The sequence below is a fragment of the Elephantulus edwardii genome, unplaced genomic scaffold (assembly GCF_000299155.1).
Source record: "Elephantulus edwardii isolate Elephantulus edwardi_28Jun2011 unplaced genomic scaffold, EleEdw1.0 scaffold00367, whole genome shotgun sequence".
NCBI lineage: Eukaryota > Metazoa > Chordata > Mammalia > Macroscelidea > Macroscelididae > Elephantulus > Elephantulus edwardii.
Genome location: NW_006400117.1, coordinates 1,680,766 through 1,701,190, shown reverse-complemented (window position 1 = coordinate 1,701,190; position 20,425 = coordinate 1,680,766). Strand labels below are relative to the sequence as shown.

The 20,425-nt window shown below is 41.8% G+C and overlaps 1 protein-coding gene and 1 pseudogene across 1 annotated transcript in view; both read left to right on the top strand.

Moving 5' to 3' along the window:
- The window catches only part of TMEM44 (transmembrane protein 44), a 62,444-nt gene extending 53,561 nt beyond the window's left edge, over nucleotides 1–8,883 (top strand). The window contains exons 10-11 of the mRNA XM_006902095.1: nucleotides 4,450–4,482; nucleotides 8,788–8,883. Of these exons, the coding sequence (XP_006902157.1) occupies nucleotides 4,450–4,482; nucleotides 8,788–8,883 (129 nt within the window). The remainder of the gene's footprint in view (nucleotides 1–4,449; nucleotides 4,483–8,787) is intronic.
- A 784-nt stretch (nucleotides 8,884–9,667) lies between these two features.
- LOC102849884 overlaps nucleotides 9,668–20,425 on the top strand; it is a 16,819-nt pseudogene continuing 6,061 nt past the window's right edge.

The following is a 20,425-nucleotide window of genomic DNA, read 5'->3' as shown; positions in this document are numbered from 1 at the left end:
ATAAAATATAGGGAAAAAAAAAGCAATATGGGAGCTCTGGTGGCCTAGTGGCAAGGAGCTGCAACTACAATCCCAGAGGCACACGGTTCGAATCCACCAGATGCTCTGCCGGGAAAAGGAGGAACAATCTCCTGCTGTACCAGTCAGATCTGATTTGACGGTACACTCACACAAAAATTAAAAAAAAAAAATTAAAAGCAATAATATTCCAAGTAGAGGTTCTAATAGTGGCACAAATCAAGTTATAGGGGAAGGTAGTTCTTAAAATAAAAGGCTTATTGACTGACTAGTACTTTGTCTATTATAGTATAAAGGTTAGAAACCACAAGATGTAGAGGCTCAATTATGTCAGTTATGGTTATTAAGTCCTGGAGCAAATTCCATCTACACTGGGTTGTTTTACAGCTCAGCAGTCCACATGCAAGGCAGAGGTGAAGTAAGGAACTGCTTATGAGGTTTTCCATCAAATCCAACAGCTAAGAAATAGTGAGAAGAGTTGTGACCTCAGAAGGCTTTTAGGACCAAATAGTAGGCTCTTGTGTCCAGGAGAAAATGAATATACTTACCAGTAATGGTAATGCTCACCCACAGCTCTTCTGGGAGGAGCTAAATCGTTTAAGCGTCCTCCTTTGTTTCCAGCTGGGAGCTGGGGCCTGTCAGTCCTGTCAGCCACGAGGACCTGATGTGAGCTGCCCTTGGCCAAGTGTCCTTCAAATCCACACTTAAAGCAAGTGAGTGGGAGCCTCCTCTCTACTCCCTTGCCTATCTGTGGCTCTCGTCTGTGACACTGTCTACTGAAGTGGCCCAGGTTTCCACAGTGGAGGCAATTCTGACCTCCTTTATTATCTGTGGGTGGCCTCACTTCTAAAGATTATTTTGGTTGGACTTCTTAAAAGATAGACTTGTTTGTTCATTTGGCAGTCCATAGTATATTCATGTTTGGGTTTGTTTGTTTTTTGCCAAAAACATAATTCAAATTCAGTATTCAGATTTCAAATATGAGTTGCATCAGGTATGTTTCAAGGAGGAACTGTTCCTTGGAAAGGGACATCATGCTTGAGGGTGGATGGACGGAGGAAGAGAGGGAGACCATCGATGAGATGGATTGATACAATGACTGGGGTAATGAAGGTGAGTGTGTCAGAGACAGTGAAGTTGGCACAGGATACAGCAGGTTTCAGGGCTGTTGTACTTAGGGTCATTATGGCCGCAAGTGACTCAATGGCACATGACAACAACAGCTTCCAAAATACAATGATAGAAAAAGCATGAGGTGGATATTTCTATTACTAATGAAAGCAATTAGAAAAATAACCGGAACCTTGCAAGTCTAAAACCCAGCAGAATCAATTACATTAGCTCTTAAGGGTTGAAAAGAATCCTGTGTTTTTTGAGACCATCTGTGGCATTGCCCTATTCTCCAGGCTCTGGGTACTGTCCACGCTCCTTGGATTCTGAGTTAGAAGCCCCTCAGTACTGGGCTTCAACTCCACCTTCCAGGCTGATGTTCATAAAGATATACTTTTTTCAAGGCACGCTAAGCTTTTACTATTTAGAAACCTCTTACAGTCATTGGCATCAAGTTAGAACAGACTCAGAGCTGAGCCCTGGAGCTTCTAAGATCTCAGGCACTGCACAGCAGTTTGGTAGGGTTTCAGAGGCTGTCTCATTGGAAGAGATTGCCCGTCTTTCTCCACATGGAGCAGATGGTGGATTTGAACTGCCTGTATTTAGGTTGGCAGCACAACTCCCTACCTACTAGGCCCCCAGAACTCCCTTTTTAAATAATTGTTATGTGCCATCGAGTTGGAACTAATTCATAGCTGACCCTCCAGCAAGTTTTCAGAGGCAGTAAAATCACATGGGAGGAGATGGCCCTTCTCTTTCCTGCAGAGCAGCTGGTGGATTCGAACTGTGTGCCTTTGCATTGGCCGCATGTCTCCTTCCTCACTAAGCCACCAGAGCTCCCTTTTGCTATTAGACCCCTTAAAACTCTTTCCGTTTCACTTGTTACTCAGTTCTATAACCGTTTCTACATTGTCATTATTTGTTAGAGTAATACCCCCACTTCTGGGTTGCAAATTCCATCTTAGTTATCTCATGCTGCTATAAAAGAAATACCAACAGTGAGTGTCCTTAAACGGACATTTATTTTCTCACAATTTAGGAGGCTAGCCTGAACCATTCAGGGCTCCATCTCAAGGGGAAGGCTTTCTCTTTGTTGGCTCTGGGGAATGCTCCTGTCTCTTGGAGCTTCTGCTCTTGGACAATCTGTATACACGGCATCTCTCATGCTCTGTCTCTGTTTTTTGTTTAAATTTTAATCAAAGTTTATAGAGACTTAGGGTTTCCATTCATTCATTGTTGCACTTTTCTCCCTGCCCACCCCCACCCCCTCAGTTTGCTCTTCTCTTTGAAAAGTAAAAGAAAAATTCTTTCATTGTTATACAATCCCTCCCACAAAGTCCACTCCATTGTGCAGCTTTCATTCTGGACTCCTGTCATGACAGTAATACCTAATCATATATCCTTTTTAAACAGTTCTCTCCCTCATCTGTTTCAAGGCAGTATACATTATTTATCCCCTCTTTCTCAGTCTTTCCTCAACCCTGATGTTAGTCTCGTTTTACAACAGTGGCCCTATGCAATATTTGTCCATTTGTGACTGAGATATTTCACTCAGCATAATGTCCTCCAAGGTCACCCTTGGATTTCATGAGCTCCTTGTTTTTCCAATGGAGCATAATATTCCACTGTGTGAATATTCCAGAGCTTCTGTTCCATTCATTTGTTGATGGCCTTGGGTTGTTGAGTCTCTGTTTCTTTTATGGGCTTGTTTTCAATCTCAACAGAGAGCACCTTGAGACACCCTATATCAACCCTGCAAAATTAACACCACACAAACAGCCTATCTCCAAACAAGCATAGAGATTATGATTTACACCCCATGTTTTGGGAGACATAATTCAATCTGTAATGTTAGTAGGTGCCATTGATGTGGCTCCAACTCATAATGACCCTATACAACAAAGAAATCTGCCTCACCGTGTGCCACTGTCACAATGTCTGCTATGTTTAAGCCCATTGTTGCAATCATCATGTCAGTCCATCTCAGTGAGGGTCTTCTGCTCCTTCCCTAACCCTCTCATTTTCCAAGGATGATATACTTGTCCAAGGATAGGCTCCTCCTGAGAAGAAGCCCAGAGTATGTGAGACATGTGTCCCTATCCTTGCTTCTAAGAAGCTCTCTAGTTTCATTTCTTCCAAGACAAAGTCAAAGTATCAGTTCTCCAGTCTTTCTTTCACAATGTTCAACTTTCACAAGAGTATGAAGCAATTAAAACTACCATGGCCTAAAGCAAGTGTACCTTAGTCCTTAAAGCGATATCCTTGCTCTTTATCACTTTAAAGATAACTTAGGCAGCAGCTTTGTCCAGTAAGTATATTATCTGATTTCTTGGCTGTTGCTTCCATAGATACTGGTTATGGATGCAAGTAAAATAACATAATTGACAATATCAGTCGTTTTTCCATTTATCATGATGTTGCTTATTTGTCCAGTTATGAGGATTTTTGTTCTCACTATGTGAGGTATAGTTCATGTGAAGGCTGTAATCTTTGACCTTCTTCAGTAAGTATTTCAAATTCCTACACTTTCAGCATGCAGGATTGTCTAATTTGCATTTTGCAGGGTTTTCCTTCATATAGTCTAATTTCTCGGATTATTTGTTCAGCAAACAGATTGGATGTTGTTTCTGTTATGTGCTATGACTGTGACTCATATTGACCCTATGAACAGCAGATCAGAACATTGGCCAATCTTGTGAATTCCTCACCATCTTACACACTTGAGCTTATAATGAAAGGATATAACCCTAACAGACACACACATCTTCTCTGATTTTAAACCATGCAGTATCCCCTCGTTCTTTTAAACCATGCAGTATCCCCTCGTTCTGTTCCAAGAATTATTTCTTGGTCCATGTACAGATTCCACCTGAGCACAATTTTGTGTTTGGAAGATTCCTATTCTTTGTGATGTTATCCATAATTAATTATGACTTACACAGCCACAAGCCTTTGCGTAGTCAATAAAATCCATAATCTCTTAACAATATTAATTTCTAATAATATTTCTTTTTCAAAGGTCTATATAGGTTGTAATTTTACCAAGGATTCTAATCACAGTTCTTTTTTAAAGCTCTGTGCTAATAGTAATTTTACCAAGGACCTGCAGCCCTTCCCAGTTATCATAATTATCGTCTGGATCATCTAACAAATAGTAACCTGTCGTCGCCACTGCCTGCCTGCTTGCTTTTCAGTGTTCCTTAGCTCCCCAGCATCATCTGGGGGTCTGTCTCCTCACCCACTGGCTGGTGCTGAGCACTGCTTTGCTTGGTGATGGTGATAAAATCTGTCCAACACTTTTTATGTCTTTTTATTCTGCAGCAGAAGTATTGGGAAGCCCTAAACTCAGAGCAGGTATGAACAATTGAGCATTCTCTCTATTACAGGAGAGACATTCTGTGGCTTGGTGTCAGCTACTGTTTGGTGGTGGTGGTGGTGGTGGTGGGGTGTTTGGTTTTTGTTTGTTTGTTCAGTTTTAATCTTTAACTGTGACTTATTCAAGTCCTGGAGAAGCAACAGGGTCCTTTGGAGATGACTGGGCTGTCTTGCGTTTTAAATACTGGTTTCATATTACATGCCCACCTCTTTGTTTAGAATTTCATTTTGTTGTTGTTGTTAAGAATACACATAGTAGAATATACACCTATTCAACAGTTTCTACATGTGTAATTCAGTGACACTGAGTATAATCTTCAAGTTGTACAACCTATCTCACCTTTATTTTTTTTAGTTGTTCTCCCCTCATTTACATAAATTCATTTCCCCTGTTTTTCATCTAAGTTTTCAAATTGCTGTTGTCAAGTTGACACTGTATAAAGAGATTTGGAAAGAGTACAATACTCACGCTAGACATTCCACTTAATCTAAACCATTGTTTTGCCTTAAGAGAATGTCACCAGCTATTTTGGGTTTAAGGTTCATCCAACCTCATGACTTCAGAAAAACTGTAAGCCATGAGAGTTTTAAATTGTGGTACACATTCCCCCATTTTGGACAGGATTCTTCTATAGAATCTTTGATCAGGATATCAATTAATGGTAGCTGGATACCATACAGTCTTTCTGGTCTCTTGGCAAAGGAGGCAGTTGTTCCTGGAGGCAATTAGCCACACATTCCATTTCTTCCTTTTTTTTATTCCTCTTAATCACCTTCAGGATAGGGTTACACAGACAGTGAATATAATTGTTGTCAATAAATTATACACCTCTAAAAAGTAGAATTGACAAAAATTACGTTATAAATATATTTACAATGACAACAGCAGGGCATCTGCTAAAACTGATTATATGCAGTCAAATACTCCATGGGATTTGATTGGGGTCATGGGACATCCCAGGCAATTGGCCCAGTTAGAAACATGTGCTTCTGTTCCATCGCCTGGTTCACTGCACAAGGCCTGAAATCTTCAAAGTGTACAAGCAGCCGCCCAGGCTGCAGCATTAGTCTTTATTTGCCTGGAGCAACAGAGGAAGGATAGTCAGTTCTTGGTTTTCTTAGACTCTTGCTCCCACCCTGTATGATGGCTGGACCTATGCCAAAAGCCCTTTAAGGGGGGAAAGGTTTAAAAGTGAAATGCACGCCTGAGGCTCAGTGATATTTTCAGGACTCACAAGTCAGAGATCTTCCTGCTTTGGGAGTATTCAGATAACCCAGGTTACCAAATAGCAACTGAGGGAAGATACTTAATCCAATGAAGAGACATGGTTTGGAATAAAAGTCTATGAACAAGCTGAGTAACATCAGCTTCGTCGTGGTAGGAGCTGCAGTTGTTGATGTCGAAGTTCCCACACACAGTTGGCCTTGTCTCCAGGCCACCCTTGCCACCAAGAGACAGATGAGCATATGTTGTCACCCCCTGGACTTCTCATCTCCCCAGATTGTTTTAAGTCAAAGGTAGAGCGTATTTTCTCCAGTTGTCTTTGTACAGTTTGGAGATTTTGGATTCCACCAATGTTTTTAGTGACTTAATGACATTTTAAAACACATTATTCTGGGGATTCAGAACAAAGTGATTTAGGATGTTTTAGGAAGCTTAAATCACTTCCGATGGTTGATCTGATTAAGAAGGCATTTTGTTTGCAGGCAGCTGGAATGATTACTACTGGAAGGTTTGAGGAGCCAGAGGCATCGAAGAATCACACTGATCATAAGGATGACACGGAGCCAGGCTGTGTTTTGTTCTATTTCACATGAGGTTGTCATGAGTCAGAGCTGACTCCATGGTAACGACAACAACAACAATAACAATGAGAAGGACTCATTCATGAGGCCTGTGCAAATGCCAAGCCTGAGTTCCTACCCACAGAGAGGAGCCAGGGCGGGCTCCCGACATCAGCCTTTCTGATGAGCAGCCTGGGCTTTTCTGGTTTGGTTGATTCAGTAAATATAACTCATAGCTGACACCCCCAACAGGTTTTCAGAGGCTGTAAATCTTATGGGACGAGATTGTCCATTTTCCTCCCTCAGAATAGCTGGTGAATTCAAACCTGCCTTGGGTTTGGCAGTGCAACTCTTTGCCCACTAGGCTACCAGAGCTCTATTGGTTTGGCTAAGTCAGAGCACTCTTAGCACTGTGATCTAGAATTTGGGAACCTCTGCTTGGGAGCAGCATTCATCAAAAAGCACCTCCTTGGAGAATAAAACCAACCCCAGCTTTACCTTTATTGGAAAAATTGAACCACATAGGTTGAGGGCTAGTGTTTTCACTTGGGATCTTTAATGATGTCAGGAAGGAATTTGGTGAGAGGGGTCCAGCAAAGTCTGCGACTACAAACGAATGGAAGTTCCCATCAGCTTCGGCTGGCAGCTGGCCATCAAGGGTGGATGAACTGCTGAAAGGTCTGCTTAGTTGCTGACCTGCAAGGCCACAGGGAGGGGTGCTCTTTTAAACATGATAATTGGTTTTTTGTTGTTTTTTAACAGCAAAGACAGAGAAGGGACAGACCTTCCTAACAAAAGGGCATAATGGAGGAGGCCTATACATGATAGACTTTTAATTTATTAAATTGTAGAACTCTGTAAATTTACCAGCAAATCACTAATTGGGTTACGTTTTGTGTTCACAATCTGTGTTTTTTAACTGGCATGGTGTGGCCATGATCAGTCCACTGGTTTTGAAGACCTCGTCTGAGACCTCTAAGGACTAGACTGGTTCAACATTAGCTTGGGCAGCTGGTGAAGCATGTCTTAGAGCATATGCCCAAGCCTGTTATTTCACTAAGCAGATCATTTTGCTGTAGTGTAGGTTGGCATGCTACACAGTATTTGCATACTGTTGCCTGGATCTCTTAATATTGTCAGACTTGACCTTATGACTCAGAACCATCCGTCTCAGACACTAAAAAATGGAAGAGATTTATTGCCTAGTCAACCCATTGCCGCATCTTATACATGGGGAAACTCAGAGAAACAAGAGTTTGCACTGCACTGTGAGTTATGGCAGAAGGAGGATTTGAGCCCACTACCCTCTTGCCTCCATGGCTAGAATTCCAAAGGAAGCTTGAAAGATTCTCTTCCCCTTGACCTCTTATCCATCAAATTGGAACAACAGAAAAATATTTGCAAACACTTTCTTCCATGCTCATGTGCCCGTTTTCTTTTTTCCAGCCCCCCCCCACCCTTAACCCTCTCCTATTCCTACACATTACAAGTCTTTATACTTAGCTGAGTGGCCACAATGAAGTATGAACTGGTATTTGTCATAACTCTGAATTGTTGTTGTTGTTGTTTGGTGCTGTCGAGTCGTAGACGACTCATGGCAACCCTGTGAACAAAAGGCCTGAGCACTGTTCGTACACAGAGTTTCCAGAGGCAAGCCATTTCGGAAGTGGATGCTGCTCCTGCTTCCAGGCTGTAACTCTGAATACATTTGGTTGCTTTTTTTCTATGTCCACTGAAATCTTGAGTATATAGTAAACACTAAATGAATGCCAAGGCCAAAGCTATCCCCTGTTCTTAAGGAGCTCACCATACACCGGAGAGGACAAGGCAGATGCCCAAGGACAAGGACCCTCTTTCCATGCTTACCTGCAGACAAATGACAGATAGTACAAAGAGAGGAAATAGATAGTGAGAGCTTAGTGGTGTGAAGCATTCAGGGAAGGCTTCTTGAAATAGGGGGCATTTATCTGAGCTGTTATAGAATAAGTTGACAATCCCAGAGGTACGTGGTTCTAATCCAATAGATACTCTGCTGGAGAAGGAGGGGGCAATCTCCTCCTATACCAGTCACATCCAGTTTGACAGTACACAAACACAGAGAGAGAGAGAGACAGAGACAGAGACAGAGACAGAGAGAGAGAGAGAGAAAGTTGAATTTGCCTGGTATTTTCCAGGCGTGTGTTAGGTGTGGATGTAAACTAATGGGTACATGACTCAATCCCATTAAATGACCTTGATGAAGGCAGAGAACCATGGTGGTGGAGGGGGAAAGGGTAAGAAGAGAGTTGAGGCTGGTCTGCTTCACAAGACTCTTCATTAGTTCTTTGATATGCAGTTACACTTGCCCACTAGAAATATAGGCCTGGTTAACCTGTCTGTCTGTTTTTACCCTTATCTGTGCCTGGAGCAAAAGAGCAAGGTTGTTGGGGTTGGGAATAGGGTTGTAGGAGATGAGAAGGGCCTATTCAATGACATATTGCCTGTGTCTTTTCTCCATAGTGGGATCCTGAAGACGTGAACCTTGAGAGGAGTAAAGATAACATAGAGATGCTCAGATCACAGGCCCGTGGGGACTCCATGAGGCACTGGACTTGACCTCTGATGATTACCACCCTTTGGAACCAGCCCATAAGCACAGAGCCCAAGGTCAAGCCTTTCTCAGTAACATATCAGGCAGCAAGCTGTGATGATACCCGTGGCCAGGATCTAAGTTTCTGGAGAGGCTGCCCAGGAAAAGTGAGGAATCAAGAGCTGCCTTGGAGCTTGGCTGGTCTACATCACCGCTCAAAGCTGAGTTAAGAGTTTTGGTCCTGCGGGCAGACCTGGATTTGCCAAATTTATTCTCAAGATCAGAAGTCACAGACTGTTCTTGCTTTGTAAAGATAAACCTTCATCTGATAGACATCGGATCTTCTTTTCCTTTTTGGCCTTTAGACTCAACTATGCCCTGGATGCCTGCTCGTGCCAGGAATGAGTTCACCTCACAAACTGTTGGATGAGCCCCATCCCATGAGACCTGGCTAAGCCCTAGAGACGAGAGGCATGAGCTCTTGAGCTGAGAGACCTGGGGTATGTACCCAGCAACTGATAGCTTAGGCTTCTGCCTCTGGTCACTGACTTGAGTTAATCTGCTGGATGTTCTAGTTAAGGACTCGCTGAGTCAACCAAGTATTTCTGATAGCACTGATGTCATAGTGCAAGCAAGGCAGCTTGCTGTCGGACTTCCTCCAACCTAACCAGGGGTGTGCTGGAGCATGGTTTACAGTTTGGGGGTGCACTGTCTGCTTTGGGAGGTACTTGAAAGCATGTAAGGGGAGAGAGGCATGGTGGGAGGTTAAATTCAAGCACAGGGATGATCCCATTTTTGGATCCTGTGATCATGGGCAAGGTGGAGAATGGGGCTAACGTGGGAGGGAACTCTGGAGTGAATAAATCTTCATTGAATGAACTGAAGTATCGCATTGTGGAGCACAGTAAGGCCTCAGAAGTCTGCCACCAGGAGAACTGGGAGAGATGCCAAGAAACATAGCTCGGCTCCGGCTGCCCCGCGGCAGCCTCTGTGATGCAGCTGTGGCTGCCATGTCTCCTCAGGGGAGTGCAAGTCCCAGCAGCAAGAAGGACGTCAGACTGCTTCCCTGAAGCAGGTCAGCTCTGCAGGTTTCTGCATGGATCCTACTTCCCTGGGTGACCTCTGCCCTAGAAGTACACTTAAAGTCACCTCGTGTATCCCCAGTATCCAAACTGCTTTGACTGCTGATTGCCCTGTAAGAGAAAGTTTCCTAAGTCAACTTTGTTGTGTGATCTTCATAACTAACGCTATACTTTGAGTGAAGAGGAAGATTCAGATGAACCCGAGGAAGCAGAAGGGCATTCCTGTAGATGAAATGGCATTAAGGAGTTTGGGAAGGGTGGAATCTAGCTAAGGAAGGCAGATTCTAACGATGGTACTGTAGGTGTCAGTGAAGAAGCAGAAAAGATCCAGATGGAGACAAAGGTGTTGGAACTTGATTCCATGACAAATGGAGCTGACCTTCCTTGGGAAGGCCCCAGCTGATGGATGAGTGTTTTGTCCTTATGGTTATACTTTTTCAGGAAGCAGAAGTACACAGTCAAGGTTTCAGAGTCATGGAGATAAGATATGATTAAAGAGTATGAGAGTTGACTTCAAAGCAGCAGAAGGGGTTCATCTTATCTTTCAAAAAGCAGAAAGTATGAGATGGGATGACGTGTCGGAGGGGAAACTTTGACATAACCTCTCTCCATCAAAGTGGGGATAGATCATGTTCCCTGGGACACTACATTGTTTGAATCCTGATAGAAATGGTGGGATAGTCCATAAGGAGTTGCACTAACCTAGCAAATCTACCAGCAGCTCTGAGGGAGGAAGCTGGATAGTCTCCTTCCATGCAAGTGACACGCTCTGAAAACTCACTGGACAGTCAGCCATGAGTTGTTTCTGATTTGACAGCAAAGAGTTTGAATTTTGAGCAGCACAACTACTTGGGTTCTAGACTTAAGTCCTAGGTCTGAGTCTTCTTAGATCCCTTCCCTTTACCAGCCAATTCCTATCATCCTGGTCCCAGCTCATCTGAAATCTAAATCTAAGACCTGAGTCCCTTCATCCAGAGTGAATCATCAAACTGGAAGTTTGGGGAACCAAGCTTGACCTTATTCAATGAAGATTTGCCCATGAACAAAGCTCAGGAATTCTGGGACCTTTGGGATGAGCTGCCAACCAAAATCTCCTCCTCTGAGCAGTACTGTCCTTGCCCCAAGCCTTGCTGCAGTCTTATCTCTAGTTGTTTAACTCTAAACTGAAGTTCCATGATTCAAGATAAGTGGTCTCCTCCTGTAAACATTAATAGCTCTTAAGAGTCAATGGAGTCATTATGAGTCAGAATTGACTCAGCCACAGCAAGGGGTTCTGCTTTGAAGACAACAGGAATAACTAGCCCTGGGTGGTCCACTGAACAGGGCAAAAGGGGTACTAGAGAGAGGCTGGAAGGACTCATCTGGAGATTGTTGTCAACTGTGACTCATAGCAATCCTATGAATAATGGATCTGAACCTCACCATAACTTGGGTCATCTTTACTGTCCCTAATACACTCAAGCCCATTGCCACAGTCACTGTGTCAGTCCATCTTCTTAAGGATCTTCTCTTTGACTGACCCTCTACCTTTTCCAGCATGATGTCTTTTTCCAAGGACTGGCCTTTATTAACAACATCCCCAAAGTATGAAGTTTCATCATCCTTGCTTCTAAGCTTCACTTTCTTCAAACATATTTTTTTCTTTTGGCAGTCCATCACATATTCAGTATTCCAACATAAAAACTCAAAGGCATTGATTCTTCTTCTGTCATACTTCTTTACTGTCCAACTTTCAGATGAATAAAAAGTAATTGAAAAGATCATGGCTTGAATCAGATACACCTTAGTCTTTAAACTAATATCATTGCTCTTTGGAACTTTGAAGAGGTCCCTGACAGCAAGTTTTCCCAATGCCACAAACACATCTTCTGGTCTCCTGACTGCTGGTACCAGGGACACTGATTGTGGATTCAAGCAAGATGAAATCACTGACAACTTCAATCTGTTCTCCATCTATAATGATGCTGCCTATCAGCCTTGTGGTGAGAGTTTTTGTCTTCTTGATGTTGAAATGTAATCCATAATGAAGGCTTGTAAAAAGAGCAAAGGCCATGTGGGGAGTACCATATATGACCTTTACCAACTTCATAGAGGGGAACTGTCCCCATGTACAGCATCATCAAAACCAATTCTCAGGAGATCAGACATGTCCCCCATGCTCCCATGCCTCTTTATACTCATTTCAACACCAATCTTACTGTTTTGCTGGGTCTAAAATCTGATGTGATCGTTCACAGACCACACAGAACCATATTGGCAAGAGAATTAAAAGGTTATATTCAAGATTAATAACAGAACACAATCAAGACAGCTCCAGAAACAAGCAGGCAGGCACCTCCGCTTTGAGCCTCATGGTTCTAGGTATTCCCAGGTTCTCAGTCCTGCAAATATTGGCTTCCCTCCTCAATAGTCCAACAGAGATCTCACTCCTGCGAAAATGGCTTTTCACCCACTTGTTCAAAAAAGTTCTCAGTCCTGCCAATATTGGCTTCCCCCACCCCCACCCTAAGTCCCATCTCATGTTAATTTTCCAGTTTGGCTATGGCTGCTGCTGCCATTCTAAAGCATATCCTACATTTCCCTGCCTCCTCTCCACCATGGGGGGGGGGGGAGGAGGTCTCTTTCCTCTTCTCTAGTGGGGGAGATTCCATTTCTGCAGCTAGAGCTGCTCAATTTATTGGCCATACTAGCCAATCCTCTCATCAGTTGTTGAGACTAGCCAATCCTTTCGTGGGATGGTAGATAGCCAATCCCTTTGTGGATAAGCCAACATGCCCCATTCACATAGTCAGTTATCTTCACTAGAAAAGTGATAGTGAAAGATAAGCTCCATAAGGTTGCAGTCCTTGATCTTCTGCAACAAGTGTTTCAAGGGTTCTTCCTTTCAGCAAGCAAGGTTGTGTCATGTGCATAAAATACATTGTTAATGAGTCTTTCTCAAGTCCCAATGTGACATTCCTCTTCGTAAAGTCCAGCTTCTCCAATTATTTGCTCAACATACAGACTGAATGAGTATGGTGAAAGGATACAACCCTAACACACAGCATCGCTGATTTTAAACCATGCAGTGTCCCCTTACTCTGTTCACACAAGAGCTTCTAGGTATAGACCTCAGAGCCTAGGAACCGCAGAAGGGGCCCGCTCCCCATCTGGTGTAATGAGCATTTGCCCCTCTTTAATACCCTAGATCCTAGATCATCTTAGTAGTGTAGTTAATAACCTCTTCAATCCCACTGTCAGCACTACTGAGAATCAAACCCCAGCTCCACAGATAAACCACAGAGCTCTGTTATCTTAGGGTCAAACTGGTGCCTAGGTGTTTCCAAGCAGTAGAAAGTGTGGAGTCTGGCACGTGAACACTCTGAGGCTGCACTTCTACTGAGTTGGCGTTGGTCACTCGGTGCCCACTGCATTGCCCACATGGATGGCCATGTAGGTGCCAGTGCTTCCAGGTCTGCGGAATGGAGTGAAAGTAGTATAAATTTAACACTACTTCTTTGAAAAGGAAAAAGCTTCGGCTCACATACTTTGGGCATATTACTAGGAGAAGCTATTCCTTGGTGAGGGTCATCATGCTTGGGAATGTGGACACTCAGTGAAGGAGAGGATGATTCTCAACCAGGTGGATTGACACAGTGACTGCAGCAATGGGCTTGAGTGTGTCAGAGTATGACAGGGTTCAGATCTGTTTACAGGGTCACTGTGAGTTGCACTTGACAGCACCTAATAACAACTTTTGAAGAGGAGATGGTTGTAAGTTTTTTTTATGGTTCCTAGTGCAATAACCTCTATGACGTATTCTAGGGTTTTACTGAGTCAGAATTGACCAGATGCAGTGGGTTAGCTAGCAGACCACTCTCTTCTTTGTTTTTAAATGTATTCAAGGTGTATTTTGAAATAAAAATTACAGGTATATGATTTAGACAAGATTTTCATATGATTTCGACAAGATTTTTTTTTTTGCATCAAAAAGTTTACAAGAAAAATATTTTTTTTAAATAAAAGTTTACAAGGAAAAAGAATTATAGTAACCTTTTTTTTTTCTCTTGGTACCCAACTGACCTACTTTTCAAAGGCAACCACTTACTTTGTTGTTATTGTTGTTAAATAGAAGGCAGTTTTTAACTAGTATGTTCTAGTAGTTTTCTTCTTTAGGTTTGCTATCAAATACATTTCCCAGCTATCAAAATCCAAGATTATGCCTTTTCTTTTTTTACTTATATCTGCAGAATATTTCCAAAGTACTATAATAGAACAACGGTGACATTTTAAAGACCTGATCCAAACTATGGTATTTTCCATTGCTTCCTATGCATCTGAAAGTTGGGCAATGAGTAAGGAAAAACCAAGAAGAGTCAGTGCCTTTGGATTATGTTGTGGGAATAGTATTGAATACCCATATCGCATGGATTGCCAAATGAACAAACAAATCTATCTTGGACTAAGGGCAGCCAGTGTGCTCTTTAGAGACAACGATGGTGAAACTTGATCTTGCATAAATTAGGCATGTTGTCAGGAGGGGTCAGTCCTTGGATAAAGGTGGAAGTTTTGATGGGACCTGATGGTGGGAAAGATGGAGGTCAGAGAAAGAGAGGAAGACCCTCAAGAAGATGAATTAATACAATGACTCTAACAATGAGCTCAAGCTTATCTGAGATGATGAAGCTGACACAGGAGAGAGCAAGGTTTACATCTGTTGTTCATGGGTTTATTACGAGTTGTAGTTGGCACAAAGGTACATAACAAAAACAACAAAGTCCTCACTTGTTTTCTTATCAAAAGCACCAAACACTCCCACAAGGCAAGAACGGAATCTTTGTCCTGAGCACTGGTTCACATCCTGTGAGTCCCTACGGGACCTTTTGCGCCAAGATCTCCATGGGCATCCCATTATCCCTCAGCTGGAAGCCTGCCTATTGAGTGCAACCCATTCCCCCTCACACCTGCCTTCAGGCTCCACCTTCCTCGTCTTCCACCTCTTGTCCTGGAGGTGTCTTCACACTTGAAAATGTCTCTGGGGCATGCCTGAGAGATTTTAAAAATCCCAGTTGGAACAGTACCCTGCTGTTGCTGCAGCTGTGGATGCCAGCCACAATCTTTCCCCAAGAACAACCTGGAGGCTTATGAAAAGAATCATTCAATGGATTTTACTTTCTGACATGCCACTACTGCTTTGCTGAATATGTATATGGAAAGTTTGTACTTCCTGTTCAAATAATAGTATTTGTGCTACCTGTTCAAACATAGGCTGCTAAATTCCACCCCTGATTATTTCAAGGTCTGGTCAAGGCCCAAGGGTCTTTTAACACTTTATGGAAGTGATTCTGTTACAGATGATGCAGAAACATTTTTTTAGAATCCTGCCCTAAAGGAAATTGCTTTTTAAAGTGATTCTTTTGTATGTTGTTGGGTCCTGTGGAGTGGACTATAACTACAGCAACCCTGTGGATGGCAGCTAGGAACCCTACCCTCTGCCATCCCTATCGTCTCTGCCACACTAGAAGCCTTATCATAGTCATTCTTTGTGTAAGGTTTTCATAAAACTATACAATAGGGGGGGAAATCCCAAAACTCTACTATTAGGAAAAGACTAAACATTATTGAGAAAAAAAAATCTTGCCATAAAGTTTTAAAAAGTTTTTTATTTTTATAGTTTTTAAAAATTCTTGAATGAAGATTCCATCAGAATTACCTTAAGATTATCTGGTTAGTGCTGGAATGGCTTGCACATTCCACACCAAGAATGATGTCTTCTCCAAGGACTGATCGCTCTGACGACATGCCTAAAATATGTGAGACAGAGCTTCAGCAGTGCAGGACAGGATGAGCCTGGGTCAGATGGATAGATATGGTAACTGGGGTCGTGAGTGTAGGTGTGTCAGAGAGAGTGAGATAGATTCAGGATAAAGCAGGGTTCAGAAATAGTGCACATAGGGTTGCTATGAGTCACACGTGACTCTATTGCACATAACAACAACCATAATTTAATCCATGATATCAACAATATCCCACAAGAAGAGATAAAGATAATGAGGATCCCACAGGCTTCCAAAAGAACAAATATATCTTGAAGGCAGTGCAACCAGTGTAATCCTTAGAGGTAAGGATGATGAAACATACTTTGGAGGTTCCAATCCATGAGAGGCTCAGCAAAAGAGAGTCAGACCCTCAACAAGATAGATTAGACACGGTGGCTGTTGATGGGCTCAAACATATCAGAGATGGTAAAGACGGTGTAGGATAGGATGGTGTTCAGATCTGTTTTTTATAGGGTCACAACGAGTCATTGTTGGCTTGATTGCACCTAACAACAAGAACAACAAAAAGAAACTCCTTCCAAACTAGGAAAATAGTCAGGTTAGAGCCCTTGGGAAAATATGACTGCCATATTTCTTGGAAGAAGTCCAGCCAGAATGCAGGACCCAGCAGTGCTTCAGTCGATTGTATGGCGTCCCTTTGAGTCTGAATCAACGTGAGGCAGCAGGAACAATATGGTACTTTTTGAAAAAGCAAGACAGAATTTTTGCATTCTTTAGAAGAATCCTTATCAAAAGGGATAAAACTGAAGAACAGAGTTTCAATTTCTCAAGGCATTCGGTGTTCTTGTAATTGGAAAATTTAGATGAACTCCTGAAAAGAATGAGCTAATATAAGCTGTAATTCTTAAGCCAAAACTATCTCCTCAGTTCTTAAAAGCAAATAATAGCTTAACTAGTAAAAGATCTTCTCTGATGGATAAAATTTAACGATGATTTGAGAAGTTTGTAAAGCATCTTGGTTTTTCATTCCATTATTCATACACATTTTGTTGTAGAACATTATAATACCTACAATGCAATCACCCTTTTCTCACTTTCCCTGTGTAATTTTCATTTCCACTAGTCCTTCAATCCCACCCCTTTTTCCCTAGGTGCTTTCTCTTGAGACAAATAGCACTAATTGTACTTTATATGGTTGGTTAGCCTAGGGAGTGGTTGCCTCCTAGCTTACTGGTCACCTGTCTTGTTTGGCTGAAAGCTCAGCCACTGGGTGAGTTTTATTCCAGGTTCAAAGGGTGACTAAAGGCCACAGTCTTGAAGTTTCCACTAATCTCTCCCAGAGTAGCAAGACTGACTTTTTTTATTTTTTAATGTCTTTGGATTTTATTCTCTCAACTCTCTCCAGAACCTTCTACAGTGATCTCCTTTTGAGTGGTCAATGGTGGTATCTCAAGGCCATGTAAGGAAAGGCCCAAGCAGTTTAGCAGTCTTCTGGGCTAATTGTTTCAGTACATCATTGCTTTAATTCTCTCTCTTTTATTCTGGACATGGTAGTCCAGTAAGATGGCTGCTTACAAGTTATTAAGACCCAAGTTCATACTTTACAAGTAGGACATAGAATTTTGTCTTTGTGAACTATGTTAAAACACTGTTTCTGTTGTCATGTACTATTGAGTCAGAATTAACTCATAGCTGACCCTCCAGTGGGTTTTCAGAGGCAGTTAATTGCACAGGAAGAGACTGCCCATCCTTCTCCTGAGAAGCAGCTGGTGGATTTGAACTGCACTCCTTCAGGATTGCAGCACAGCTTCTTGCCACTCGGCCACGAGTGCTCCCTATCTTAAAACATTATACTACATTATTGACAAGCACTGTGGCAATTGGACAATTAAAACAGACATGCGGATGGCGGGGAAGAAGAACAAACTGGGGAGGAGGGTGGAGAGAATGGTGTGGCAATGAAGGAGTGAAAGCCCAGAATCCCTGTGAGTGTTCATTGAAACTAATAAAATTTAATAATAATAAAAAAGAACAAAAAACAAAAAAATTATACTACAGTAATATTTTGTATATGGCATCAAATTTATAAAAGAACTGAAAAGACTAAATAGGAATCTCAGAGGAGAATTTATGTTAATGAAGGAAAACCAATTTTTTAAATTTTATATTGGTTTCCATACAGTCATGTACATTACGTTCCACACTTCCCTTCATTCACATTGTGTTTCATGCTATCATTCCCATACATTATGTTTTATAAAATAAATCACTATTGATCTATGCCAACCATTACTCCATCTTTTCAGGTCCCTGCTGGATCTTTGCCATTTCCGTCCCCTCCTCCCTCAGCCCACCAAAAGCTGCAACCTCATGATTTCCCCCCTGCACACCCTCAACACCCCCTACTCTTCCACCTTCCACATCTTTGGAGCTTCATACACATTTTACTAGTTATCCTTCTATTTTACAATAATGGTTTCATGCAGTATTTGTCCTCACGAGACTGGTTAGTTCACTCAGCATAATGCTTTCCAATCTCTCCCATGTTATGTAGTGTTTTTTGGAATTACTGCTCACAAGAACAGTTTTTGAAAAGAGGATGAGAATAATGGCACAACCTGAAGAATGTAATGCATTGCCTCTAAATATTACATTTAGAAACTAGTCATTTGGAAGACAGCTGCCTGGCCAGCAGCCTGGAGAAGATCCATATCTGTTCCCATTCCCCTCCAAAAGATGATCCAACAGAATGTGGAAAGTATCAAATGATATCATAAATATACCATGCAAGTAAAATCCTATTAAAGATTATTTTAAAATGGCTAGAACAGTACATCAACAGAAGACTGCCAGATATTCTGTCTGGTTTTAGAAGACGTTGTGACACCAGAGATATCATTGCTGATGTCAGATGAATCTTGGCTGAAAGCAGAGAGTACTAGAAGAAAGTCTTCCTGTGTTTTACCAACTGTGCAAAGGCATTTGACTGTGTGGGTCATAAGAAATTGTGGCCAACATAAAGAAGAATGGGAACCTCAGAATACACAGTTGTGCTTATATGAAACCTATACCTACAAGGGCAAGCTGTTGTCTGAATAATGCATGGTTTAAAATTAAGAAATGTAAAAAAAAATATAGTAATAAAATTAAGAAATGTGTATGTCAGGGCTGTATCTTTTCTCCACACCTGTTCAATCTCTATGCTGAGCGAATAATTCAATACGATGGACTTTATGAGGCAGAATGAGGCATCAGGATGGGAAGAAGATTCATCAACAACCTGTGTTATGCAAATGATACAACCTTGCTTGCTGAAAGTAAGGAGGACTTGAAATGCTTGCTGAAGAAGATCAAAGATACACTTCAACATCAAGAAGACAAAAATCCTCCTCACTGGCCTGACAGGCAACGTTGTGATAGAAAAAATATTAAAGCTGTCAACATTGTCATCTTACTTGGATCTAAAACCACACCCTTGGTTCCAGTACTCAAGAAGTCAAAAGAAGCATTGGGAAAGTCTGTAGTCAGGGACTTTTCCAAAGTGCTGGAGAGGAAAGTTGTCAGTTTAAAGACTAAGGAGCGCCTGATCCAAGTCAGAGCCTTTTCAAGTACTTGCCATGCATCTGAGAGATAGACAGTGAATAAGGATGACAGAAGAAGAACCTATGCCTTTGAGTTGTAGTGCCAGAGCGCTAAATATCCCATCAACTGCCAACAGAACAAACAAATACGTATTGGAGAGGGTGCATCCAGTGTGTTCCTTAGTGGGAAGGAGAGTGAAACTTCATCTCATATACATGTTGTTAGCAGAAGCCAGTACTTAGAAAAGGACATCATGCTTGGAAAGGTGGAGGGTGGGCAAAGGAGGGAAAGACCCTCAACTACATGGCTTGATACAGTGACCTTAACAATGGGCTCACACGTGGTAGAGATGATGAGGATGACACACAATAGGGCAGCGTTCAGCTCTGTTCTTTATAGGGTTGCTATGAGTCAACGTTGACTCAACAGCACTAAACAACAATAACAACTATTCTGAAGAACAAAAGTAAAAAGATTGATATCCAAAGGGGCTGTTTCCATCATCTCACCTTTGACGTCAAATAGTAAAAATAAAAATAATTGAAAAATAAATAAATAGATAAGCATAAGAGCAAGGCTGAAGTGAGGGAGGGGGAGGGAAAAGGATTTTTTTAGAGGTTTTAGCATGAACTTTTAAAAGGTCAGCATGAAAAAGATAACATACAAGTAATTTCGTCATAGACCTCTTTAGGAAATCCATCTTTTGAGAGATTTTTTCATAGTTGTTAAACATTTTAAAAACAGGCTGACAACAAAATCAGACTCACAGTGACTCTGTAGGATAGAATAGAACTGTTCATACCACTGCACCACCAGAACTCTCAAGTAAAGGAAAGCAAGTTATAAATAAAGAAATCACATAGTCCTTAGGAAAGAGGAAATTAATAAATATATAATGTTATGTATAAATGCATATTTTTTTATATTGCCACTATATGTATATAGAAATTATGTCTTTTCCAAAAGGCAGCTCGGAATGACACAGTAAAATACTACAATGAAATGTGCGAGGAGCTAGAGTCAGAAAATCAAAAGGGCCGAACTCACTCAGCATTTCTTAAGCTCAGGGAACTGAAGAACAAATTCAAACCTAGAGTTGCTATAATCAAGGATGCTTTGGGCAGAATATTAAATGATCCAGGAAG